Here is a 27,906-nt window from a genome sequence, read left to right as displayed (position 1 = left end):
TTGATCAAACCAAATTGAAAATTGGAGTTTTGAACTTCTTTACACACCACACAATTCTAAAGGTATCAGATTTGCCTCCCAAAGACAAACACATGCAATGTACCTAATTCAGTTTATACATATTAACAACATTGCTTATTTTAATTATATTAATTCGTAAGCAAGAAAACCCGTTGGCAAGATGCTTCACTAGATGGAACAAATTTTAGGCAAAAGCTCATTGAATTTGAAAAACGAACACCAAAAAGAAAAATAATAGATTGATCGGGCTCTGGTGGACGATTGGTCAGTTTGGTTGAAACTGATGAAGGAGTGGTGGTGGGTGGAGGGTGGTAGATCTTCGCCAGATCTTAGTGGGGGAGATAAAGATTCAGCTGGATTTAAGCGGATCTGAGCCAAACATTGCTGAATCTAGGCCAAACGTTGCCGAATCTAAGACCAACATTATCGAATTTGAGCAAATCTAAGTCAAACATGGTTTAATTTCCCTTTGTTGGCTTCAGTGGGAATTGTGTGACCATATAATGGTTGATATCCCTAACAATATTAGAAAGGAGATTGAGAAACATGTTATTGTCTTTGGATACCAACAGATATGGTTATGCATGAAAGCAACTTCATCTTACAATATAAGGAGACATAGTAACTAAAAAAGTCTAAATTGCAAATCTTAGATACTAAAAATATAAAGGACTTAAAAAAAACATGCAAGCTCACCTCTCACTGAAAAGGAGTTATGAGACGGGTTGCATGATTAATGGAACCATCATCTATAGAGGAAACAATAGCTCAATATCATATTCGAAATTTTTACTAATTAATGCAAGAATTCAGGTGAAAAAAAAAACACAAGATACTTCAGTAAAGTGGAAGTTCACCAAGTACATAATCTCTAACTCTTCAAGCTTAGTCCCTTGCTGGAAAATACTTCATTTTTTATTTTTAGTTCACAAAGCTAAGAATAATAGTATTCTATACCTGATTTTTCTTTTCTATATTTTATTTCACTTCTAACCTGAAAACTTCCTAGACCAGACAAAATGGATCCAGTGCATGCGTAAAAAAGTTTCCAGTTCAGGTAAGTGTTTGCTGATTACAGCACTTACTAAAGTTTTGTTGTGGCAAAAACCATCTCACTGGAGCAATCGCTAATTTTCTTGGGACTACAAATTGTCAACCTAAAACAAGTAATAAAATTTGTAAGCGTTTTCACAAATTATGCCAAATATTCATGATTTTAAATAAGATGATCTGGGTTTAGACACATACTTATGCACAGCCTTTACCCTTCATATAGAACATGTTTCAAGCAAACCAAACAGTTTGTTACAAAAATTGTCTTAAATAAAAAGAAAAATGAATTAAAGAAAGTGAGAGATGTATGTCTCAATCTATTGCATGATGATGCTTAATTTTTATAGCACCTCTAAAAATATTATTCTAAAATTTTGTCTGAAACCTTGACAATTATGATTCTAATACACAAATTGTTGAAAGCTTTTGTATAACAAGGGGCACACCTGCATTATATGCTAGTTCTTGTAGTATAGTTGGAGGCTCGATTATTATTCATACACCCTAATCGAAGTTTTACGAAGCATCTGCCAAAGTAAAAAAATATTGGCACAACAGCAACCAAAGTATTTATTATGTGTATACCAGAGAAACAACTTTTCTTTTGGCAGGACAACAATAAGAGGAAAAGCAGAATAAAATGATAAGAATATCTTACCTTTGAAATATATGGAGATGAGGCAGATGCTACAACAGTAGAAGGTGTGTCAAGATCCAAAAGATTCAAGATTCAACTACTGGGAAAATAAAAATTCCAAAAGTCCTGTGGTTTGAGCATTACGCCATTACCAACCTGACTTGTAAAAAGAGGGGGAAAAGGGTAAGAAAATTGATAGATTTGAAAGCTGTTGTCTGAAAATTATAACACATTCCAAATGAGATTAGATTTTTTTTTTTTTTTTTAATCAAGAGACCAGAAATGTATTTAGGATGGAAATTTTATTAAATCTACCTAAGGATTTGTGCATGTCTAGACACACTAGACTCGATATCATTTATGCTTTTGAATTAAACAAATTCTCCAAGCTACATTTGAGAAATTGAAGATATTATTCAGCCTAATTATCTTATTGCAATAACTACATAAGACATTAGTTATTTACTAGTTACTCAAATAACATTGTGCAATAAGATCATATTAAAAGCTTATATATAAAGAAAAAAATTGATACGTTCCTTCAAACAGCAATACAACACTATAAAAAATGTGGAACAACTGCAAATTTTTGTCAAGAAAAAAGTGCATCATTTAGTATAGTAAAGGTATACACAAGAGACAGTGCTAAAGGGTAGCACCTAGTCAAGGCACCCCCTCCTAGGACCGTATCTAGTTGAGACCATTGTTAGGTAATGGTCCTTAGATATGCTCAAAAACTCAAAATATTCAAAATTAGGCAATTAAACCATTAATTTATTAAATTTGTGGCCTTACCACCGCTAGAAAAGGACACATAAGTGTGGGGGATATTGTATTTATTTTACTATCTAAATGAATCCCTGGAAGATATATACAGTATTTAGTATATTGTCTACATGATTCACTGACTTCTGGTACAGAAATGATCAGAATGTAAGAGTAATTAAAAGGCTAAACTTTGTTTACCATTGCTTTGCTTTGCGACGAATTATTCCAGTTTGGGATGTTTATCTGAACTGCTTCTTTTACTGTCATGCTCTACCATCTTTACACTTTTTACTCTCTTTGGCCTGAAAGGTTCCATGACTTCCATCTATTCCATTCATCTATGGCCAAAAGAACATGCAGAATGCTGCCCCATGTTTGAACAGAGACTGCAGTCACGTGAAGAAGAAAATCCTATGGCTTATCAACCTTTTGGAAAATGAAAAGCTCCTACATTTGGAAGCTTCTCTGAGCAGTAACAGCCTACCATATAATAATGGGTAAAAGAACATCAGAAAAAAGATGGTTATTTTAAATTTTAGAAAAATTCAAATTTAGTTTGTAATCTTTAAAACAGTATTAGATAAGAACTCTTGCACCTAAAAGTAATATCTCACACAGCCCAGCACAAAAGTATGAATTTTCTATAGATCAACAGTTCAAATGCGAATATTAAAATTAATATTAGTTAATAATGGGTAAAAGAACATAAGAAAAAAGATGGTTATTTTAAATTTTAGAAAAATTCAAATTTGGTTTGTAATCTTTAAAACAGTATTAGATAAGAACTCTTGCACCTAAAAGTAATATCTCACACAGCCCAGCACAAAAGTATGAATTTTCTATAGATCAACAGTTCAAATGCGAATATTAAAATTAATATTAGTAGATATATAGACATCCTCCCCCCCCCCCCCCCCCAAAAGAGAGAGAGAGAGAGAACCAACAAAATACCTGCAAAATAAGCTAATTCTTGCAATGGTAGTTACTAGATTAAGTCCTCTCGGCCTTTTTTAAAAACCACTCTATTTCTGCAATTATTAAGAAGCAACCATAGAGACATCATATTATCAACATGGTCTTATGTACAAAGATATAAATCATTACAATTTAAAAATAAATAAATAAATCAAGGGAAGGATTATCTTATCCTAATTTTTCTTGTTCAAATAACTTTTTGGAGAAATCAGGTGTCTAATTAACATTTTATAGACAAGAAAAAGAAAAACAAATTGAATGAAAGAGAGTTTTAAATTGGTTCAATTCAGCATAAGAAAGAAGTTGAATGGTTTTTAGAAGTTGTCTAGAATATCAAAACCCTCAAAACCAGTAGCTGAATTTTAATTTGGGATTAAAAGATAGATAGATAGATAGATAGATAGATGCTTACTTGGAGAATTTGTTTCTTCTTGCTAGTTCTCATATTCCACGATCACGCATGGGACATGAGAAATGATGGGCCAATCTTTACCTGTAGGCCTCAAGCATCTTTGCCATAAGATTGGACAATTCTCAATTGTTAACTGCAATGGTATTGCCGAAATAGGGGGGAAACAAATTTCCCCCCTATTTCGGCAATCCCGTTGCCGTAAATTAAAAAAAAAAAAAAAAAAAAAAAGATTACGGCAACGGGATTGCCGAAATAGGGGGGAAATTTTTTTTTTTTCACATTTTAGCAATGCCGAAATAGGGGAAAAATTTTGATTCCCACAAATTTTTTTTTTTTCCCACATTTTCGTCAATGGAATTGCCGAAATTTGTTTTCCTATTTCGGAAATCCGATTGCCATAATCCTTCTCTCTTTTTTTTTCTCACATTTTCGGCAATCCCATAGTCACAATTGCTAAAAAAAATTTTATCCCCCTATTTCGGCAATGGTATTTCCAATTTTTTTCTCCCTATTTCGGCAATGCAATTGCCTCAAGTAGTTTGTCACTTTTATTTTTCTCCCTATTTCGGCAATGGTATTGCCACAAATTTTTTTTTCCTATTTCGGCAATGCCATTGCCACAATTAGTTGTCACAAATTTTTTTAACTAATAATAACTAATTATATGTGATTTATTGTGAAAATATTGTGGACTAATTATATGTGATTTATTGTGAAAATATTGTGGACATAAAACCTGTTTTTTACTCTTCTAGAGATTTCGAAACCACTTTTTTTTTTCCATTATCACAATTGCTAAAAAAAAAAAAATTTTATTCCCCTATTTCGGCAATAACATTGCCGTGATTGCCTTTTTTTATTTTAAGAGCACTCCACACTCGGGCACACTCGGACACACAGCATTCGGACAGGAAATCTGGGCAGTGGAATTTCGGCAATGGGAGTGACGAAATTCAACATTTTCTCTGTCCTCCTTTCCTTATTCTCTCTCCTGCTTTTTGGCTGAATTTCGGCAATCCCATTGCCAAAATTCAGTCTCTCTCCTCAATTTCCCAATTAACTTCCAACAGTTCCTATAACGCAAATTAACTTTAAATTTTGCAATATTAACCCAAAAGACTCATACCTCGATCGTCATTCGTTGCCTACATTCCAAGATAAATTAACTAATAATTTTACATTTGACATGAAAGTGAATTGGAAATGGATTTTCCGGTTATATTTTTCAAAGTATTAAACATTGGCTTTGTTTATTGATTAAGTATGCATATATGTGTATAATTTTAAACATATGATCTTAATCAAAATTGTTTCCAATTAGAGAGTCTAGAAAACTAGATATATATATAAATAAAAAATAAAAAAAAGTTCAAAATTGATATTGTAAGGACTCAATTCGTAACGATCCCAAATTGGTATTGGGTTCGAACGTTAAAAGTCCAAACAATAAAATTTATAGAGAGTGGGCAAAAAGGCTAGGCCTTGGTGAACGGACAGCCATTAGTCATGGTGCTCGTGGTGATTACACGGAGGTAAACCTACCGTATCTCAGAAGACTTTCTCTCCGGCACGGCCTGAGTGGCTTCGGCCTTTGGACCTCGTCCGAGGAGCTTAATGATCTTATTATTCTTTTTACTTTAGGGTTCAACGGCCTTGGAGACCACCATCTTTTCTTGGCGCTTCCTCCTCCTTTTATACTAACTTTTCCCCTCTCTCATGCGTCCACGTGTAGGTTCCGCTTTTTAGGGTTGATACTTGTCTTTTCAACCCATACCTAAAGTGGTTGGGGGTAGTTGTAAAAGCTGAAGAGCATGGCCCTGTCAGGCACAGAGTACTTAATTGCAGTGTTGGCAGCATTTCACTTGAACCGCTCTTACATTGTACTCGCCCTTTCTTCTGGGAGCGCTCTGAGGGCTGCCTTTGATGGCGTGCCATTCTTTCCTTTTAAGTTTTGGGATGCCGAGGATGATCCTACACCTCTAGGCTATTTGGGCTTTCGTTGCATGTCCTCGGCAACGCCTCTCTTCGGCTCGGGCCTTGGGCCCTAATGTAAAGTGGGCCGGAATCACAAATTCTCTGGCCCCACAATAGCCCCTCAAAATTCTGCTATCTGGCCCCTCGGACGGAGAGGAGGGTTTTGGAGACATCGGGCCTATGTCATGGCTTGCCAAGTCTTATCCTTCATCAATGCCGAAGCCTCTTCGTTTGCTTGGGACACGCTCCTGGTTATGAGACATTCTTTTAGCTTTACCCACGCTGCATTCCTGCCGTTTCAATGCACAAGGCGCGTCTTTAATAAGGTCTCTTTACGAGGCGACGCAAATCCAATGGCTGAAGACGGCTTTGGAAATTGAGTGAGACTTATCTCGTTTGTAGTTTTTCTTGGAGATTTGTACAGATTAAATGCTGCCAGGGTTGCCCTCCATATAAGAAGCACGGTGGGAGGTCATTCCCTTTACGTACAGACCCTTCAAGCTTTTCAAATTCCTAACCCTCCAGCTGTGCTTAAAGTCCCCACTACCAGTGTGACTAAGCCCTAGGGAGTGATATGGTCACATCCAGGGTGAGGGCAAAGGGACCACACCCTCTCCAGAAGCATTGGGTTTCCCCGAGATTCAAGATGGCCCGATTAGGGCAAGGGAGACAAAGACTCAAGACACTTCTTCCCCTTGATAAGACAAGGAAGGAGCCTCCTTTTCCTTTAGCCAAAATCCGAAGCAGGTGGAGGTCGCATCAGACTTTTGGTGCGACAGCACTGAGGTTTCTCATCGTCGGTACCATCTGCTCTCTCTCGAGTGCTGCTAATATGATACTTGCTCGATTGAAATCAGAGCTGGTACGGGGATTTGACATCCCCGCTTCTTCCTCTCTTCCATCACTGGCGCCATCCAACCTCGCCTAATTGTTGCTAGAGCAAGATGGTGGTCCAGGTGTCTCTGCTTCTTCTTCTCTTCCACTACCGGAGTCATCCAGACGCGCTTAGTCGCTGCTAGAACAAAGTTTAAGGACCTATCATTCCCGTGCATCCCCTTTTTTGTTTGTTTCTGTAGTTAACTTCTGGTATAGGCTTGTCTAAGCCCCTTTTTTGTATGCTGTACTACTTTTTTATCTAATAAAAAATGACTTCATTCCATTTTGCGTGTTTTTTCTTTTCTGCATTAGCTATTTTGTGAATGGATATGCCGGTATTCTTTTCTTTCAAACAGTACTTAGGGCCGATGCCCTTGTTAATAAAAAGTTATCACTTTGACCTTATCAAAAATGACGGGCACAACAATGCCAACCTTAAGTAGGTTAACCATATGACACTAACCTGGATAACAACTGAGTGTTTTGTATTGTATATGGGGTGACCATCCAAGGACGCATAACCTAAGATGAACTGTCCGAGGGGATCACCGGGCATTAGGGTGCTTCACCACATTTCATATAGTACTCATAGCCTTAACTTATTTTGGGCATCCGGTCCGAGGACCGAGACACGATTGTAACAGGCCTAAACACTTGGTTGTGTTAGTTTCCTTAGAGTTGGGAGTCCGAGGACCGCGCAAGATTTCCATTCTGTTTAGGACTTAAGCCATTTTCTAGTGGTTAGTTTCACCATAGGTTTCAGTCTGAGGACCATGCAAGATCTTGGTTCTGTCCAAAACTTATATATTTTTCTAAAGTAGTTGGTTTCCCCATAGGTTTAGTCCGAGGACCATGCAAGACCTTGGTTCTGTCCAAAACTTTATATTTTCTTAAAGTAGTTGGTTTCCCCGTAGGTTTGAGTCCGAGGACCATACAAGACCTTGGTTCTTCCAAAACTTATATAGTTTTCTAAAGTAGTTGGTTTTCTCATAGGTTTGAGTCCGAGGACCATACAAAACCTTGGTTCTGTCCAAAACTTTATATGAATTCGGTGAATCAGGCTACTGGACCCGCGAGGATTAGCCCCTTGGCAAAGGTGTGTGAGGCATAAACTTGATGTTGGAAGCCCCTAGAACTGCCCACGCCACTGGTACTTCGAAGTGTAGCCTTGAGTGGGAGCTGAGTTAGGACGACAACTGCGTGCTGCTAGAAATGATGGAGGGGCTTTCGCAGACCTTGGTTTGACAGGAGCTTGATCCTACCATGACTAACTGTCGCCTGTGCCAACACACAAGCCTTCCCATAGACGGCGCCAATTGTAAGGACTCAATTCGTAACGATCCCAAATTGGTATTGAGTTCGAACGTTAAAGGCCCAAACAATAAAATTTATAGAGAGTGGGCAAAAAGGCTAGGCCTTGGTGAACGGATAGCCATTAGTCATGGTGCTCGTGGTGATTGCACGGAGGTAAACCTAACGTATCTCAGAAGACTTTCTTTCCGGCACGGCCTGAGGGGCTCCGGCCCTTGGACCTCGTCCGAGGAGCTTAATGATCTTATTATTCTTTTTACTTTAGGGTTCAATGGCCTTGGAGACCACCATCTTTTCTTGGCGCTTCCTCCTCCTTTTATACTGGCTTTTCCCCTCTCTCATGCGTCCACGTGTAGGTTCCGCTTTTTGGGGCTGATACTTGTCTTTTCAGCCCATACCCAAAGTGGTTGGGGGTGATTGTAAAAGCTGAAGAGCATGACCCTGTCAGGCGCAGAGTACTTAATTGCAGTGTTGGCAGCCTTTCACTTGAACCGCTCCTATACTGTACTCGCCCTTTCTTCTGGGAGCGCTCTGGGGGCTGCCTTTGATGGCGTGCCATTCTTTCCTTCTAAGTTTTGGGATGCCGAGGACAGGATCGTCCTCAGCTACACCTCTAGGCTATTTGGGCTTTCGTTGCACGTCCTCAGTAACGCCTCTCCTCGGCTCGGGCCTTGGGCCCTAATGTAAAGTGGGCCGGGATCACAAATTCTCTGACCCTATAAATATGATTTTATTTCAAGTTCAATTTAGATGTGAACTGAATCTATTCTATGTTCTAAGGTTATTTTTTATGGCTAAGTAATGAAAGGAAGCAAATAATGCCGAAATGTTAGGTTTGATATAACGAGAAAGAAAGATAACTTGGGGTAAGAGGGGATTGAAAAGGGGAAAAGCTAACCTTTTGTGTAGGTTAAGATCCTTAGTTGATGAAAACTAAAGTCATATACAATGTACCAACAATTGAATCGCACACACCATGGTCCCTGGTTTATAATTTCGGGAACACATACGATTTCCACTTTGTTTTAAAATATTTTGTTAGAGAGCACAATTTTTTTTCTTATTATTTAAATACGATAGAATTTCAATTTGTCTTGCGCACTCATCAAAAAGATGTAGAAAATGGAATTGACAAAATTGGCCGAGTTGAACCAATTAACCTGACCTAAAGAAAAATTAGAACTAAACCTCATTTTTTTGGACCTGTATGGGAAACAGGTTTGCCCGTACCTAGCCAAATCGGGTTGGGTTGACCTTTTGCTTTTTATTTTTATATTTTTTAATAAAAAAAATGAAGGTAATATGCAGAGTTGGATAAATCAACTTAAATACTTGAGGTAAAATTCTTACTCATTATGGATCTTCTTTTATTACCTAAGAATGTAGAAGCTTTGATGTTATAAATATGGCACCCAATTCTAGATAAGTCTTGGTATGCAAGCAAAGAATAATATTCGTACTTTTAAGTCTGTTAATATTGATTTAATACATGGTTAGCCTAGTGTTTAATCTTCTATAAATACTCACGTTGGGTTCATTGTAATATATAATTCAATATAGTGAAGTTGTAGTTATCAAGAGCTTCATTTGTAATCGTAGGTCATTAGGCCAAATCACTTAAATTTGAAAAATGATTTTCTATTAAGTTTTTGGATACTTAGTTAAAGTGTGTTTTAATTTTGCTTATTTCCAATAGCTCATTTACATAATGTTAAGTTTATTGTAAATGATTTTTGGTAATTTTTATTGTAAATGTGTTGAAAAAGCTAAAGCTAGTTTTTTGAGAATCATTACAGAAAAAAAAAAAAAAAATTTTATTGTACCAAAGGCATGGGAGGCCAGAGACGTAAGTGGCAACTAATCTGGATAAAGGTGAATCCCCAGGCCCTTGGGCATAAATAAATAATTTTTTTTTTTTTTTTGAGAAATAATTACAACATGCTGCTAACCCCGCAGCTCGAACCCTTTCCCCCCTAGACCCCCAAGCACTATGTACATGGGGAGGTGCCAATTCAGCTACAAGGCCTTTGGCTAAAATAAATAAATTGATATATGCCCCCAGAAGCCATCAAGAAGTTGATCCATATTTACTTATTTAAAAATAAAAATAAAAGGTAAATTATTTGTAAAAAAAAAAAAAAAAAAAAAAAAAGGAAGCAAAGACAAAAGGCAAATATATATATATATATATATATATAAAAGCAAATCTCGAACGCACTCTTATCAGCAATCCACTAACAGAAGTGGACAGAACGATTAAATTAAAAACAAACAAAAGTTTTTTTTTCGAGAATAGAACAAAAGTTAAATGACTAAAATAAAGGATTGACTAATTAAAAACCAACTAAAGTTGAATACTGTAATTTATGATTTAGCGTAAAATTAAATAGGCCCATGTGATATGGGTCTCTATCTTTTGAATTGTAAGAGGTGTCTAAGGCATGTTCTAGTGGACAAGATCATTCGGAAATGTTTTTGGTGAGGAACAAGATCCTCTGTATTGCCATTGAAATGGACAAGATCCTTTGGGTGAGGACACATTGATAGATTTCTGAACATTACAGATCATACTACTAAGCTTAAACTCATGATTCTCACTATACTGCCTTTTAGAAATTAGAAACAAAAATAATATTTTTCAAATAACCAAAAAAAGAAGAAGAAGAAGACATGTTTAATATATATATATTTTAAATATTGTTAAGGGTAGAACCTAGAAGAGGGTTGGGTTTATGTCCCGTGCATTAGTGCACTGGACAGGTTAGAATGTGGACACGTGTCCAGTTTTGGTTTTTTCCTTTTTCCAATTAAAATTGTTGCTTATTTATTCAATTTTTCAACATTTGTTTTCCTTTATAGGTTTTGAACCTTTAAAAATATTGATAATTTAGAAACTAATCTGTTTCCCCTTTTAAATGTGACATAAAAAATAATATTCTATTTTCATCAACAAAAAAAGTCTCCTTGGCTATAATATAAATTAGAAAGATGGCAAAATTTAACTACAAAATTGGTTGTAACCTTTAAAATAAGCATTATTACATATTTTGAAAATATAACCATTAAATTGCATATTCTTTATACTCTTAATATACATGTCAAATTTTGTGTCAATTGAATATTATTTACTATATGATCTATAAGCTTATATTTTATGCATAGTTTTAAACAACAAAAACTTGCATTTAAATAATTTATTGATGACATAACTATTGATCTTTAATTTTCTAGAAATTTTGCAAGCATGGAGGATATAAGAAAAAGATGTAATCCAATGGTGAATTTGTCAAAATTCACATCCAATAAAAAGATATAGTTTAAGGTTGTAGTCTTAGACTACAATCAATTTTGTAGGTAAACCTTGTACTTAGAAATATAACTAAAGGAAATTATCTATCACCACCAATACTCTTATCATCAAGCATGCAATACAACTTGAGTGAGGAATGAAATTCCATGACTATTGAGGGAGACAAAAATGCCTTATGCCCTTTTTACCCAAATTATATAGCCTTATGCCCCCCTTCCCAAACTAATTAGGGAAATGTTCCTCTTTTGTAACTCGATTTTCTCAAAATTGAGTTAAAATATATATATATATATATATATGGAGCCCTATAGTGACGTTTTTAAAGACCTATAGTGACATTTTAAGGACCTATAGTGACGTTTTTTAACTCAATCTCTATGAAATCAAGTTATAGGCAATAACCTATAGTGACGTTTTTCATGGAGATCAAATTACAAAACGTTACTATAGGTCCTTAAAAACGTCACTATAGGACTTAAATCAATTTTGAGAAAGTCGAGTTTCAAAAAAGGGGTATTTCCCTAATTAGTTTAGGAATGGGGCATAAGGCTATATAATTTGGGTGAAAATGGCATAAGGCAATTTTGTCCCTATTGAGGGTCTTTATTTGCCATAGTTTTGCCATCACAATCCACAATGTGTATAATATTATGTTCAAAAAAAGGAGAATTGAGAAAACACATTTCTAGCTTAAGAGTTTATAAAGAACTACAATAAAACCTATTTGATCCCAAGATGTGCAATTGAGGTTAACCTCATGAGGGTATATGAGTCTATAATTGGGGGGTTGGGGCCTACAACGCTCACTTCTATGGGTATTCCCAGAGCCTTGTCAAAAATTGATTGCAAAATGAACAGCATGCCCAAGATTCACCATCCTTAATAATTCTTTGAACAGAAACTTTTAAGGGAGGAATGGCCTAAGGCCAAGGTTGTCATGATTAGGATCCTAGATAGGATCTTCTCTTGATGACCTACAAGAAAAATAAAATATTTATGTAATTCAATTTCCATAATACTAATTACTAGTAATTTTTTTAAAACTTATTCTCACATAAATAAATAAAAAACTAATCATACATGAGCAAGGAAGAAACAAAACCCTTTTTTTTAAGTATAAAATTTTTCAATTATAAGCACTGAAGATTTATTTGGAGTTGGAATGATTTAAAATTTTAAGGAGTTATATATAAAAATCTACAAAATCAATTATGGGTAGCCAGCTAGAGACAAACTTTGCTTCAGCTGAAAAGTAAATCTATTAGTTTTCTTAAGTATCTAATAATCGATCTCTTGTAAAAAAAAACGAGTATCTAAGAATAGACCTAGTGTAAAAACAATAAACCATCGTCTCTTTTCATTTATTAAAATTAAGAAAAAAAAATAGGAATACAAATTGCACCATTTAAAATTGATAATTTGTCATCTTGGTCTTTAAAGTTTCTTTTTCTTCCTCTTTGATTACAACTTTTTTTTCAATTTATGAAACAAAAACTTCGTAGTTGTTTTAGATAATTTATGTGTCTTTCCATTAAATTAAAATAATTAATCACTTAACTTCTGTGGAGGACGTTTTTGTGACAAGGGCAAAAAATGTGAGAATGACCCAAATCTCCCATTGAGTTCTTTAGAAGTGATTATTTGTAGAGAGTATCAAGTTTAAAATTTCAATATTTAGTAAATAAAGGTTAATGGTGCTTTAACAAGAGAAAAATCAAAATGACAATAACAAAAATGTTGAAAAATGCATAAAAACAACACAAGTTCGAAACTTTGACCCACAGTCAATGAAAAGATGAAATTGAGAGAGGTTGTAAGGAAGAGAAGGAAGGTTCCCTCCCCCCACCCCCTAGTACTCATATATCCAACCATGGTTTTAGAATTGTGAGAATGTTAGTTGGCTAAATGAGGTTTTGCTGTAAAATTTCAGTTCTAAGGGTACAATGTGGCTGGTTCCTTTTGAATCTGATTGAGGCTTTTTTTATTGAGTTTGGAGTGCTCTAAGTGACTGGTTTTCTGTCAATAAAAGAGGCTTTGAACCCTAAGTAATCAATCAAAGAGGTTATGGTCAGATTTGCTTTGATTAGGTAAAAGGGTTAGCTTGCTTTTTGCATAATTTGGGAAATGAAGTGACCTAAATTCATGGGCTGATATTTCCTAGACATGGCAGGTCCTTGGAGGCTGCATTTGGTTGTTGTAGCAGACAAGGCTAGCCACTCAGGTCAGCTATGTGTTTTATGCAAAAAAAGTGTAGAGCAGAAAAGTAGAGCAACAGTCAACCAGAGCATAAAAGTTCTTTTGGGATGGAAATTTCGAGTACAAAACCTCCTCCATGAGTCTAAGGTGCTACTAATGTCCCTTACTCACTTGGAAGCACGCATGGGATGGGCTCATGCAAAAAGTCCAAAAGAAACTGACTTATACCCTCCAAACCACACATCCTCAATTTCTCCCAATATGTAGCATGGGCTTGGGCCATGCTTAAAAGAATAAAATAAAATATAATACATGAATTGAGCCCACAAGGAAGTCGGGCTTGGTTGAATCAGGGTTGTAAAACATGTGTCGTAAATATGGGTATCAACAGCTTCCAAAGCACAAAAGGGTTAACATATGGAACTAACCTAAAGTGTAAAATTGCATACACTACATGCATTTCTGGTTATAATTACAAAAGAAACTACCTTCAAATTGTAATCTCAATTCAAAGTTTTTAAAATCGAGAAACAACTTCCACTAATTTTTGTAAGAAAATACATGTCATTTAATATCAGAAAAAGGTATACTCAAGGGCAAGTGCAAATCAGTAGGATTGCATACAAGCCACCCCTTCCTATGTGAGATCAACATACAGAATTGACCAATTTAACCAATAATTTACTAAATTTGTGGCCATACATGTCCATCAGAAATGAATTCATGAGAGAGATATTGTATTGGTTTCTAAATGATCTATGGGAAGAATGTTGATATTGGTTTCTATATAATCTTTTGGAAGTTGGCACAAAAATGATAAGGTAAGAATAATTAAAAGGCTAGAATTTGCTTACCTCTACATCGCTTTGCAGCAAATTACTCCATCTTTGGTACATTTAATCAAACTGCTTCTCTTATCTATCACGGCTCAACTATTCATACTCGTTCCACCTCTCTTTGGCCCAAAAACTCTATCCACCCATTTCGCAATTCCCCATATTCTTTTCTTTCTAGTGATTAAAGAAAAGAACATGCACATTGTTGCCGAATGTTTGAACAGAGACTGCACAACCAACAGTTAAGAACCAAATGCTAAGGCTTTAGGAGGTAGAGGTAGAGGTAGAGATATAAACAAAACACCAAAACATAGAGAATGAAAATATCCTAAACTAAGATTTTGCTGCTTTGAGCATTAATAACCCATCATAAAAAACTCAGATAAATTTGTAAGCAAAAAGAGAGTATTCTAAAATTTTGTTTAAAATTTAGGAGGTAAATTCAAACTTTAATACAGAAAGCTTACATATAATTGGGAACACACCCAAAAAAAAAAAAAATGAAAAGCATACAATAAAAGTTATGAAGCACCAGAAAAAATGGAACATTTTCAGCACAAGAACAAAAGTTTTATTATTGTGTTTACCAAAGAAAGAACAAAGAAGTTTTCTTTTTGTCAGGACAAATATATATAAGAAGCTAAGCACAATAAAAAGAAGAGAATATTTTACCTTTGATATATTGGGAGAAGAGGTAGAGACTGCAGCAGTAGAAGGTGGGGCAAAATCCCAAAGATTCAACCATTGGAAAATAAAAAGTTCCTATAGTCAGGTTTGAGCATTAGCAACCTGACTTATAAAAATTGAAACAAAAAAGACCAAAAAACATAAGGAAGTTCAAGGATTTTCTGAAATTTAAGAATACATCCAGAAATCTAATTGAATTTTTTTATTCCTTTATTTTTTTTAATAATTTGATAGTTGGAGGTAGAGGATTTATGAATTCTCAACCTCTTTGTTGGAAACACCGATAAGAAATGCAACGATGGAGATTGTTTTATTCCTTTTTCCTTTTAAATCTACCATTAAAATTTGTGCTCGTCTAGACATGCTAGACTAAATTATAGTCAGTCTCATCCTTTGGTATAGCTTTTTTATAAATGTAGTTATTTGAAAAAATTATACTTAAAAAGAAAAAAGTAAAGTTTAAAAGAAATTGTGCTTTGAAAAAGTAAGGTTAAGAAAGCTTTATCAAATTAGCAAATTCTTTTTACTTTAATGAATTCTTATTCTCCTTAAACATTTGGGAAAAAATGACAATATCCTTAAGTCCAATCTACCTTTGAATTTGTGCATGTATGAACAAATTGTACTCATTAAATCATTCTCTTATTCTTCTTTGACTCTAAAAGTTTCTTCACACCAAGTCACCAACATGTAGATATCTATCCACAAAAAAAGGAGAGAATTTGATAGACACGTTGGAAACTTTTATAAATGAATGAATTTAAATTATCCTTTTTCTTCTAGCATTTTGAAGAAATCATGTGTCTAATTAAAGTTCAATTCTAAAGAAAAATAGTTAAATAAATTTTATATTAAGAAAAACAAAAGAAGATGATTACCATTGAGTTCTTGATCCACAAGTGCAATTTTTGAATAAGGTTCAAATTTTGGGGGTTAAAAGATAGATGCATACCTTAAGAAGTTTTGTGTTGCTTTATTATCCACATACACGTATCGGACATGAGCAATGTTGGGCCAATCTTCACCGGTTTGCCTCTGGCATCTTTGTTGTAAGAGGGGACAATTGGTAATTATTATTTCCTGTAATGCTGAGAGATTGCGAATCCCTCGAGGCAATGATGTTAATTCAGGGCATTTGTCAATTTCAAGGCTTTGTAGTGATGTCAAGTGGCCTATCCATCCTGGTAGTGCCATCAAATTAGGACAACTAATAATTTGGAGATATTTAAGAGTGGTAACATGTTGAAGCCCATTTGGCAGAGACACCAAATTTGGAATTCTCTCTAAATGCAGAAAACGGAGGCTCCTAAGGCCTTGCCATTGCATGCCATCATCTTCATCATTTATTAGAGCAAGCTCATTGCAGTGCATGATTTCCATCTCTTGAAGTGATGTGAGATGTTGAAATACCTTTACGAGGGAGAGATTTGAGTCCATTGCAGTTGTAAATGGAAAGTTTCTTGAGAGAAATAAGGTTCCGCACACACTTCTCCTCTGGAAGAGATTCCAAATTGTTAATCTCTTCTAATGAGGAAGAGGTTGATGTGGTTCCTGCTGTTGATGGGCTCTCTGTTTCTCCCATAATCATTGTATGATGAAAGGCCTTCAAGCTAGTTGTGTCTAATATTAGCCCTTCTTTGAGATACGGAAACAAAGGCATGGAAGTTAGATTAGGACATTCAGTAATCTTTAAAAGAGAAAGGCAAGGAAATGATGGTAGTAAAAGATGGTCATTACCATCAAATTTCCTCCACCAACCCTTCAAATTTGGGCATTCATACATTATGAGAGAAGATAAGGATGGGAAGAATGTTGTTTTTGAGGAACCAATTGCTTTTCTAAGAATGTCTTTTGATATGTATTCAAGTGCTTCCATATATTTAAGGATGACAGACTTTAGAAAAGGTCGTTGACATAATGGTGGGAGGTGTTGCAATTTGATATTTCTATAGAATTCCAAATGTACAATATTAGTGAGTGAAGAGACCCAACTTGGAATTATCATACCCATATAAAAACCCAACTTCAAAGCTTTAAGATTTGGATGTGGTTGGAGCTTTTCTAGTGACATTTCATCATAACATATATTATTTTCAGCCCACCTCGAGTCCCACCATAATTTCAACTGTTGAAGTTGTTGTTTCTCCTTTAGTATTGCAGCCTTACATTCCAGCTCCAGCATGTCATCTTTTCCATGTCCCAAATTGTTAATACTTAGGCTTCTTCCCAAATTGCTTAACTCCTTCAATTCACTCAATCCACCACTACACTTAGCCTTGCTTACAATAAAAAGTGGTAGTATCTCAAGAGAAGTACAAAGTTCAAGTCCAAGGGGCATATGAGTCAATCTTTGACATTCAAAAATATCTAGATGCCTGAGATTGACAAATTTTTTAATTTCCCTCGGTAATTCTCTAAGCGACTTACAATACTTGAGTTTTAGTGTTTGCAAATTCAACAGTTTAGTAATGGAATTAGGGAGAAATTCAATATCTTCATTTTCAGAAAGATCAAGATATCGTAAATGCTTTAATTCTCCAATTAAATTTGGCACTACACATAGCTTTAATTTACTCAAATCTAATGTGCGTAAATAATTGAGATTTGAAATGAGTGCATCACAAGTTAATTTACCCAACTCTTGCCCTACACTAGCTCCAAGAATTGTTCGTATTTTCATTCCTTTAACCATGGGGATTGGGAATTGCCTCAATGAATACCTAAGATCAAATGATACATGATGAAGTTTTTCATCAATATTTTCCTCACTTAAAGTTAACATGGTACTTTCTGCCCCAGCCACAAGATTTGCTAGATCATGCATTTTGCAAAATACTATATTGCCCAATTCATCTTTTATTACATCCTGAAAAAAAGACCTCCAAAGTAATTCCATAAAATAATCTTTGCCAACATCCTCAATACGTTGCTTTGAATTTGATAACTTAATAAAACCTTGCGCGGCCCAAAGATGAATTAGTGTTTTTACATCAATTTTGGAATCTTTTGGAAACAATTTACAATAACCAAAGCATTGCTTTAAGTGTGATGGTAGATGATCATAAATCAACTTAAGTGTTAATGAAATATTATATTCTTCTTGTTGTGTTATTTTTGAGAGTTCATAGTTTTTGAAGGATTGCCATTCATTTTCTGAAGGTTTGGAACGTAGCAAGCTTGCTATCGTCCTTACGATGAGAGGTACCCCACCACACTTTTCTACAATCTCTTTTCCTATGCTTATAACGGCTTGGTGTTCTAGCAGTTGGCCTTGTTCAAATGCCATTTTTACAAACAAGCTCCAACTCTTTTCTATAGGTAGGCCTTTTAGAGCATACCATGAAATTGACCCTATTATCCATGCTACCCTTTTTGAGCGTGTGGTCACGATTATCCTACTTCCCCTTGCACCAACCATTAGCAAATTTCTCAAGAGAAGCCATTTCTTTTTATCCTCAATCCACAAATTGTCCAGGACAAGCAAGTATTTTTTTCCATTAAATCCTTCTCGAAACTGTTTTTCCAAGATCTCAAAGCTTCCTTCATGCTTCCTCTTTGTCAATTGTTCTAAACTTTCTTTAACAATTCGTTTTACATCAAAGATATCAGAGATACAAATCCAAAGCTTTAGCTCAAAATTTTTGTCCACATTTTCATCATTATATACTAGCTGAGCTAAAGTTGTCTTCCCCAATCCTCCAATGCCAACTATTGGAATGATAGAAATATTTATCATTAAAAAGACGTTCTATAATCACTTCCTTATCATTCTCTCTCCCAACAACTTCTTCAAATACAAAAGAATAAGTTCCCCTTTCCCTATTCATGACTTGTGGCTCGACGAAACTTTGACTAAAATGAAAATCCTCCTTATCTTTTGCAATGGCATTTAGTCTGTCCCTAATTGCTTTTATTTCATGACCCACCTTAGGACTAAAAGTAAGCCGGTTAAAACTTGAACAGAAAATGCGTACCTTCTTTGTCATCACTTTCTGTTGCAATTGCAAAACATCGGTGGAGAAATCATCCAGCAAGTCATCTGCATCATGGAGAACATCCTTGAGCTTTCTGAGCCAATCTTTGATCTGATGGTCTTGAGAACTCTGCTTTTCTGCATCTAGAATCACAGCTTGGATTGTGGTAACAGTGTTTGTTAGTTTTTCAATCGCTGTTTTGACACTAGAGGCCAGTTTGACCTCTTGGATAGTTAAGGAACGCAGCAGTTCAAGGACTTTTTCTGCAAGGTGGAACAAAGCTCCTTCAGCCATTGTTTTTCTTACAGGAGTATTAGATGAGCTTAGAGTAGCCACACACATTTTTCTTCTAATCCAAAATCTTGTAGTTTGTCTTTGAATGGTTGGTGGTGGCACACACACCATCACACACGGTTTTGTTTATGCTGACACTAGGAGAAAGTTGTGTAAAAGTACAACTATATATCTAGAAAATAAAAATAAAAATTTAAAAACTATATTTATTTAAAATAGACTAAATAAATAAATAAAAATAAGTTGAAACAAGCGTTACTGGAATAGAGTCTCATTTACAGCAAAGGTGTTCATAATGTATTTGTGTTTCATAATGGATAAATCTCAATTTTTACTAATATATATATATATATATATGGTAGATGATTCACACACTTTCTATAAAAGTAAGCACTTCTTATAAAATTCTTAAAATAAATTTAGTATTAGGATTTTAATTGCACTTGTGTAGACAAGTGCAATTAAAAACATGTCCTACAAAATCAAATCAGAGGGTTTCGCCAATGACATAATGTTTTATTAGTATACTTATAAGTGTGCTATATAAAAAACATGTCTTACAAAATGTAACACTTATGTGGAAGCATGTATTCATATGACGTAAGCTTAATTGTATAATACCTAATCTTCAGTGTGTATTGCTCTATCTGTCCTATACCATTGGCCTTATTTGAAAAAATCCAACTTTTTAGAAGATTGTTATTTAATATATTATCTTTCAAGTGGAAATGTAAAAATTTCAAGTCATCATTTTCTTAAGTTAGGTATCATTAAATAATATAGGTTAAAAAAGAAAATAGTACACAGCAAAAGTTTCAGGCAAAAATACAAATAACATTTTTTTTTTTAAATTGTTCAATTGATATTTTCATCTTTCATTTTTATAATTCCGTCCACAAAATTTACATATTTTGTCACCATTAATCCTACCGTCCAAAAAGTGCCTATTCCCATTAAAATAAAAATAAAAAAAATCATAAAAATCCTTTAAAAAAATAAAAAATAAGTTGAAACAAGGATTGCTACGATAATGTATCACTTCCAGACGTATAATAGTCTCATTTACAGCGAAGGGAACATACATATGTAAAACTTGAGTCATACATGATAAAACACATTGTATAAATCTGAATTTTTATTATGAAAAAAAAAGAAAAGAAGATTTTCTCTCTGAAATATTCCTTCACCATATAAAAATAATAATACAAAACATAAATTGACATACAAGTATGGACAATGGAGAGCACTCTAGCTATAATCAAATCCAGGTAGCAAAGAAGAACCTAATAAACTGGTTTCATACGAAAATGCCACACAAAGCTGGCCACCCAAATCATAAAATTTGAAGAAGAAATGAAATATTTGATAGTCAAACTGACAGCAACATCAAACAAGTTGAGAATTGCAAATTCAGCATTCCTAATGAAATGAATGGATTTGTTCAATTGTTCTCATTCTCTGGCGCAACTGTTGAAGAAATGAAACATTTGATAGTCTAACTGACAGCAACATTAAACAAGTTGAGAATTGCAGACTCAGCATTCCTAATGAAATGAATGGATCTGTTAAATTGTTCTCATTCTCTGGCACAACTGTTGAAGATGACTAATACTTTTTCAAACGAGAACAATGACCAATCCACATTATTATGTGATCTTCACCATCTTCCTTGTAATAAGTCAAATTCCAGACTTGACATAAAATTTGCTCTGTATTAACGGTGAATAATCCCCTTTTGATGACCCTCCAATAGTTAACTTCACAATCATAGTGGTTGATATCCCTGACAAAGAATAAGGGAGTTAGAGAAACTTTTGTTATCTTCAAATACCTAGAGATATGATCATGCATGCAAATAACTTTCACCCCATAATGAAAGGTAACAAGGGAGTTTTCCATAATAAATCAAAGAAAAAAGTCTACAATTTAAATATTAGATATTTAAAAATATAAAGGAACTGCCAATTTTACAAAAAAGAAACATGTAGGCTCACCTCTCATGGAAAAGGAGTTATGAGACAAGTTGTGCGCTCAATGGAACCGCCATCTACAGAGGAAACAATGATTAAAATATCATATTAGATACTAACCAATAACAGCATAATTGTATCATTTACTCAAAATATTATAGCTACCTCTATTTTGCACTCTAATAACCCATAAGAATAGCTGTCCAACATTGAAGCAATTAGTCGGCAAAACGAGAACAGAGGCTCCAAGTATCTTACCTACAAAATATAATGCAATAGTCTTCAACAAGAAAAAAAGAAGAAGAATAAACCAACAAGAACTTCTTGAAGTAATCTAAATAAGTAGGACCAAAAAAAATCTAAGACAACTCCAGCAAACATATGGGCAAAGGATGAGTGTAACATTGGGAGATGAAACTGAAACTGAAACTGGCAAGAGGTGAAAGGATTGAACTATTGACAAGATTTGGAAGGCATACACTCACACTTAAAGTGGAAGGAATTAGTTGGATTTAACTTCTTTTTTTTTTTTTTTAGGACAAAATGTAACCTAGTTGGATTTAACTTCAATTGTTGTGAGAAATATGTAAAATTGCCTTTTCTGAAGGCTTCTCAAAACTTGCTTCTAGAGAGAATACAGAAGGACAAAACTTCAATCACCAATATTCGTACAAGGTAAATTCCAAGAATATAACTTACAACAACAAAATGTAACAGTAGAATTCAGGTGAAAAGGCAAGGTACTCCTCCAAGTGGAATTCAACCAAAATTCTCCCTTTTCTTTCCTCTCCATATTACACAAAGATAGGATCATCTTCACACTTTGCACTTATTTCAAAGAAATTGTTGCAGCGACCTTCATCCCAACCACAAAAGAGAAAAGAATATTATTAGGAAACTGATACCATAACATGAAACAGACATTCCTATCATTAGCACAACTCCAATTAATTGTGATCTTAGACGAACAGGATTCTAGTGCATGTGAATACAAGTTTTCAAGTTCAAGTTTTCAGTATTAATAAACCATCATAAAATAATAGGTAAAGAAGAAAAAAGTGGATATTCTACAATTCTGTTTTGAATTTTGGAGAAAAATTTTAACACAAGTACAGAAAGCTTATGTATAACAGGGAACACACCCAAAAAAAAAAAAAAAAAAAAAATCTGAAAGCATACCTGGAATAATAAGCTAATTCCCACAAGGTAGTTGGATGCTCAGTTTTCATTCATACAATAATGGAAGTTTTGAAGTATCTGCAAAAATAAAACATTTTCAGCACAAGAACAACAGAAAAAATTATTGAGTTTACCAAAGAGAACTTCTTTTTTTGGGAGGACAACAATAAGAAGCTAAGGCACAATAAAAATGATAAGAATATTTTACCTTGATATATTTGGAGATGAGGTAGAGGCTGTAGCAGTAGCAGGTGCCACAAGATCCAAAAGATTTAATCACTAGGGAGAAAAGTTTTTAAAGTGACTTGGCTTATAAAAGTAGGAAAATAAAAATTAAAAAAGTAACAAAGTTTATATTGCTAATAATTTTCCTTTTTGATACAAAAGCTTATAATATAAAGGAAAAAAAATTGACCAAACAGAATACTCCCTCAAAGTGTTAAAAGATTTTCTCCATTTCTACAATTGTCAGAAATGCAACCAAGAACATCACCTTATGACATCAAAGAAGTTTTACGTACAAAGATATAGATGTTATCCTTTATTCTCCATTTATGTGATGAGATCATATATGTAGCAACAGTCCTTTGAACATACAAAAAGGGAAAAAAACAGATAAGAGATTTCCTAAATAAAAAGAAAAAGGAAATAGATGATAACCTTGAGTTCATGACTTGTTGCACAATTTCAGGGCCAGAAGGTTTTGAATAGGGTCCAAACTTTGCACCAGCTTAGTTGTTGCCTTAATTTGTTCTGCGTGAGAAGTCATTTGATTGAGAAGTTCTTCAAAATATCAAAACTGAAAAGGCAAAGATGAAGAAGAAGAAGAAGAAGAAGAAAATTGGTGTTTGGATCTGCATAAAAAACCAAATACCTGAAGTAGTTAAAGATGCCAACCGATCGAACTCTTTCCCTCCTATATTCATGTTTTCTGCCTCATGTTCACATAGGGACCCCAAGGCCAAAATTCAAAAGCAAGGGCCACGGCTTTAGCAGAGAGAGAAACTGCCAATTACCAACCACTGGAAAAACCAAAAGTTCTAAAACTTGGGTGCTGTTTTGAGTGTAACAACCTATTATATAAAAATGGGTAAAGTAACAGTATCCTCTAATCTTAATTGGGATTCAAGCAAAAAGGAAAACCTTCATTGGTAAATTTTAATAAAGTAAAAGATCAAATTCAATCCAATCTACATTTCAATTTGTGCATGAATGAACAAATTAGACTCAGTCAGTCATTCTCTCATTCTTCTTTGACTTCTAAGTCAGTCTTACATCAACAATTCGACATGTGAGGAAGCAAACAAAAAATTTCCATTTAATCATCTCATTAAAATAAAATATGTTACTTCCCCAACAAAAGAAAGAATTTAAGAAACGAAAGAATAAAAGAACAAATGAAAGACTTTTAAATGAACAAAAGAGAATCAACCAAAAAAATACCTGAAAATAAGCTAATTCCTGCAATGGTAGTTGCTAGATTAAGTCCTCCTCTTAGAGTGTTAACAAACTGACTCTGACTCTGATTCTGCAATTATTTAGAAGCAACCATACACACATCATATTATATTCTTATGTACAAAGATATAAATAATTAGAATTTTATATATATATATATATATATATGTATGTATGTATGTATGTATGAAGGGAAGGATTGCATTATCTTAATCTTTCTTGTTCAAATAACTTTGTGAAGAAATCAACTGTCTAATTAACATTTTATAGACAGGAAAAAGAAAAAATACAGAAAAGAAAGAGAATTTTAAATTGGTTCAGTTGAGCATAAGAACAAAGTTGAATAGTTTTAGAAGTAGTTCAAAATATCAAAATCCTAAAAAACCAGTGGTTGGTTTTTAATTTGGGATGAAAAGATAGATAGATCAATAGATAGACAGATTCATACCTGAAATATTGTTTCTTCTTGGTGGATCAAACCATCCACATACGCGTATGGGACATGAGCAATGATGGGCCAATCTTCACCTGTTTGCCTCTTGCATCTTTGCTGTTAGAGGGGATAATCAAGAATTTCCAACTTTTTTAAAGGGGTGAGATTGTGACTCCCATTAGGAAGTGACATCAGATTGGGACAATTATCAATTCCTAGTTCATATAAAGATGCGAGATTGCGAATCCCTTGAGGAAGTGACATTAGTTTGGGACATTCCTAAATGTTAAGGCTTTGTAGTGATGTGAGGATGCCTATCCAATGGAGAAAACCCAGACCATTGCACCTTTTTATATAGACTTCCCGGAGAGAAATGAGGTTCTGCAGCCTCTTCTCTAGAAGAGATTTTAAATCGTTAATCTGATATAAGCCTTAAACCTCTAATTGTGAGAGGGGAAAGTAGGTTGATGTTGTTGCTCCATTTTTATTGTCTGCTCCAATACCTTCCAATTTGGGACATTTAATCAAATAGCCTCTCTTACCCATCACAGCTCAGCCATTCTTACTCCTAGCTCTCTTTGGCCTAAAAACTCCATACACTCTATCCATCCATTACACTGTCCTCGCCCCCTTTACTTTCCAGTGATTATAAAAAAGAACATGCGTCATGTTGCCCATAGTTCGAAGAGAGACTGCACAACTAAAAGTTAAGAAGCAAAGGCTATACTTTAGGAGGTAGTGAAATAGACAAAATACCAACGACAGAGAAAATGAAAAGAAAAATGGTGTTATCCTAAGTCTTAATTGGAATACAAGTGAGATGAAAATCCTTAATTAGTAATATTTCATTGAATAACATATAAAAACTCAATCCAATCTACCTTCACATTTGTGCATGTACAAAAAGTTATACTCGTTCAGTCATTCTTGTGTTCTTCTGAGTTCTGACTTTAAAAAGTCAGTCTTCACACCAACATGTGAGGAAGCAAACAAATATCCCAACCCCAACACCCCCAAAAAAAAAAAAAAAGTTAACCACCAAAATACTTTTATAGTAAGCTGATTCCCTGTAATGTCATAGTTGCCTGGTCATGTTCCTCTCTTCAAAATGCTACCAAATTTTCTAGGATTCTGCAATTATTAAGAAGCAACCATATATGTCATTTCATCAACACAAGCTTAGATGCAATGATATAAATTATTAGAACAAAAGAACAAACGGAAGAATATACAATTATCCCTTTTTATTCTCCTAATAATTTAAAGAAATCATGAATCTAATTAAAGTTTTGATGAAAAAAAAAAGTAAAGGGAATTTTTTTTATAAAAAAAGATGATTACCATTGAGTCCAAGACCGTACTTGTCTTAATTTCTAGGCCATAAAGTTTTGAACAGGGTAAGCCAAGTTTGTCCTTAATTCGTTCTGCGTGAGGAGTCAAATGATTGAGAAGTTCTTCAAAATATCAAAACCTCAAAAGGCAGAATGAAGAACAAAAAAATTGATTTTCAGTTGTGCCATAAAAAGCAAGATACTTGAAGTAGTTAAAACATAATTTGTAATTATTTTCTATTAACATATAAAAATTCAATTCAAACTATCTTTGAATGAGTGCATGTATGAACAGATTAGGCCCATTCATTCATTCTCTTGCTCTTTTTTTATTTTTTAAAGCCAGTATACACACAAAAATGTGAGTATTTTGGTTTAATCATCTCATGAAAAGAACTTAGTAGATATATGTTAGAAACTTTTATGAACAAAAAAAAAAAAAAAAAAAAAAAAAAAAAAATTAACAACCCAAATACCGGTTTAGTAAGCTAATTCCTGCAGTGTTAGTTGCCCGGTCAAGTCCTCACTTCAAAGTTCTAAGAAATTTGCTATGATTCTGCAATTATGAACACAAGCGACCATATATGTCATTTCATTAACACAAGTTTAGATGAAAATATATAAATCATTAGAATAAAAGAACAGATGATAAAGCAGTTATCCTTTTTTATTCTCCTAATAATTTAAAGAAATCGTGCGTCTTATAAAAGTTTTGATTGGAAAAAAGGGAAACAAATGAATACCACTGAGTTCTTGACCTGTTACACAATTGCAGCTTTAGAATAGGGTCTCAATTTTGCACCCAAGCTTGTTCTTTGCCTCAGTTGGTTCTGCATAAGAAGTCAAATGACTAAGAATTTGTTTTCAGCAGATTCTAATTATTCACTTGCAATTTTGGGACATGCTGCACAATTGCAAGGCCTGAAAGTTTTGAATAGGGTCTGAATTTTAAGTTCTGTGTGAAACCTGAAAAGTCCAATGCCTAATAAATTCTCCAAGATCTATCAAAACAAGATTATTGGTGTTGGTTTCTTCATTAAAAGTCAAATACCTGAAGTTGTTAAAGATGCCATCAGATTCCAACTTCTATCCAACATTCTCTCCTACTCATGTTTATGGGACTGTATTTGGATCCCACTGATTAAAAAAGAACAGATGTGCTGCTGCCTCAAGATTACAGGGACTTCACAACCAAATGCAGCAAGGACTACGACTTTAGGAGGCAGGGAAAGTGACAAAATAACAAGCACTTGAAAAACCAGAAGTTCTTAAACTTGTGTAGCTCTGAAATTAACAACCTATTATTCAAAAAATCCCGGGAAGTAAGCAAAATGAGGGATCTTCAAGTCTTAGTTATTCAAGTAATAAATAAACTAATTATCCCATCAAAAGCAGTAACTAAACCATTAGTTATTTTCTATATATCAATAGTTCAAATGAGAGTTTAAAAATTAATCTTAATAGATATATAGACCTGCAAAATAAGCTAATTCCTGCAATGATTGTTGCAAGATTAATTCCCCCTCTGGAAGCTAATAAACCATCTCCGATTATTACACAAATTCTGCAATTATTAAGAAGCAACCATACACACATCAAATTATCAACATGCTCTTAGGTACATAGATATAAATCATTAGAATTAAAAGAAAGAAAAAAAAAAGGGGGGGATTGATTACATTATCCTAATTTTTCTTGTTCAAATAACTTTGTGAAGAAATCATGTGTGTAATTAAGGGCCTGTTTGGGTAAGGATTTTTCATCACTCAATTTCCGTCACTCAATTTCCATCACTTATCACTCATCACTCATCACTCATCACTCATCACTCATCACTCATTTTTTCACACTCATTTGGCAACATCACTTTTATTTTCATCACTCAATTTTTCACACTATTCATGGGTCCCACACCTGTCAGCTAGTACAGTTTTTTTTTATTTTTTTATTTATTTTAGCACCCAACTCACCGAAGCTAATATATATATATAAAAAATAAAAAAAAAATAAAAAAACCAAACCGAACAGCCAACCCAGGAAAAGAAAAAGAAAAAGAAAAAGAAAAAAAAAAAAGAACAACGCCAACCCAGAAAAAAAAAAAAAAAAAAAAAGAAAAAAAAAGAAAAAGAAAAAGAAAAGAACAACGCCAACCCAGGAAAAGAAAAAAAAAAAAGAACAACGCCAACCCAGAAAGAAAAAAAAAAAAAAAAA

The 27,906-nt window shown here is 34.1% G+C and overlaps 1 protein-coding gene and 2 long non-coding RNA genes across 19 annotated transcripts; all 3 read right to left on the bottom strand.

The window, feature by feature from the left end:
• On the bottom strand, positions 1 to 27,424 carry LOC126723510 (uncharacterized). 10 transcript variants are annotated; one of them, XR_007654357.1, is made up of 9 exons: positions 3,867 to 3,997; positions 3,431 to 3,507; positions 2,678 to 2,959; positions 1,733 to 1,867; positions 1,521 to 1,601; positions 1,270 to 1,287; positions 1,107 to 1,178; positions 718 to 770; positions 1 to 537 (listed from the first exon to the last, which is right to left on the bottom strand). It is a non-coding gene; the product is annotated as an uncharacterized LOC126723510 (long non-coding RNA). The 10 variants fall into 10 exon arrangements; XR_007654363.1 differs by lacking the exons at positions 3,431 to 3,507; positions 3,867 to 3,997 and adding an exon at positions 27,170 to 27,424; XR_007654356.1 differs by lacking the exon at positions 3,431 to 3,507.
• On the bottom strand, positions 11,975 to 19,398 carry LOC126723507 (putative disease resistance protein RGA4). 4 transcript variants are annotated; one of them, XR_007654350.1, is made up of 5 exons: positions 19,031 to 19,398; positions 16,009 to 16,144; positions 15,042 to 15,131; positions 14,388 to 14,596; positions 11,975 to 12,311 (listed from the first exon to the last, which is right to left on the bottom strand). XR_007654350.1 is itself a non-coding variant. In XM_050427029.1 (4 exons), the coding sequence occupies exons 1-3, from the start codon at positions 19,370 to 19,372 to the stop codon at positions 14,462 to 14,464; spliced, it is 567 nt and encodes a 188-aa protein (XP_050282986.1). In that variant the 5' UTR covers positions 19,373 to 19,398; the 3' UTR covers positions 11,975 to 12,311; positions 14,388 to 14,461. The 4 variants fall into 4 exon arrangements, 3 of the variants coding, with proteins under 3 accessions (XP_050282986.1, XP_050282985.1, XP_050282984.1); XM_050427029.1 differs by lacking the exon at positions 16,009 to 16,144; XM_050427028.1 differs by having other exon boundaries at positions 15,650 to 19,396.
• On the bottom strand, positions 20,555 to 25,385 carry LOC126723508 (uncharacterized). Of its 5 annotated transcripts, none has more exons than XR_007654353.1 (11): positions 24,380 to 25,385; positions 23,917 to 24,001; positions 23,348 to 23,546; positions 23,134 to 23,226; positions 22,682 to 22,752; positions 22,474 to 22,551; positions 21,994 to 22,150; positions 21,780 to 21,919; positions 21,460 to 21,552; positions 21,319 to 21,371; positions 20,555 to 21,107 (listed from the first exon to the last, which is right to left on the bottom strand). It is a non-coding gene; the product is annotated as an uncharacterized LOC126723508 (long non-coding RNA). The 5 variants fall into 5 exon arrangements; XR_007654355.1 differs by lacking the exon at positions 21,780 to 21,919 and having other exon boundaries at positions 20,555 to 20,698; positions 20,825 to 21,107; positions 24,380 to 25,384; XR_007654354.1 differs by lacking the exon at positions 21,780 to 21,919 and having other exon boundaries at positions 22,682 to 22,709; positions 24,380 to 25,384.
• Positions 27,425 to 27,906: the final 482 nt, after the last annotated feature.

The sequence above is a fragment of the Quercus robur genome, chromosome 4, assembly GCF_932294415.1.
Source record: "Quercus robur chromosome 4, dhQueRobu3.1, whole genome shotgun sequence".
NCBI classification, from domain to species: Eukaryota; Viridiplantae; Streptophyta; class Magnoliopsida; order Fagales; family Fagaceae; genus Quercus; species Quercus robur.
This window is presented reverse-complemented; position numbering and strand designations above follow the sequence as displayed.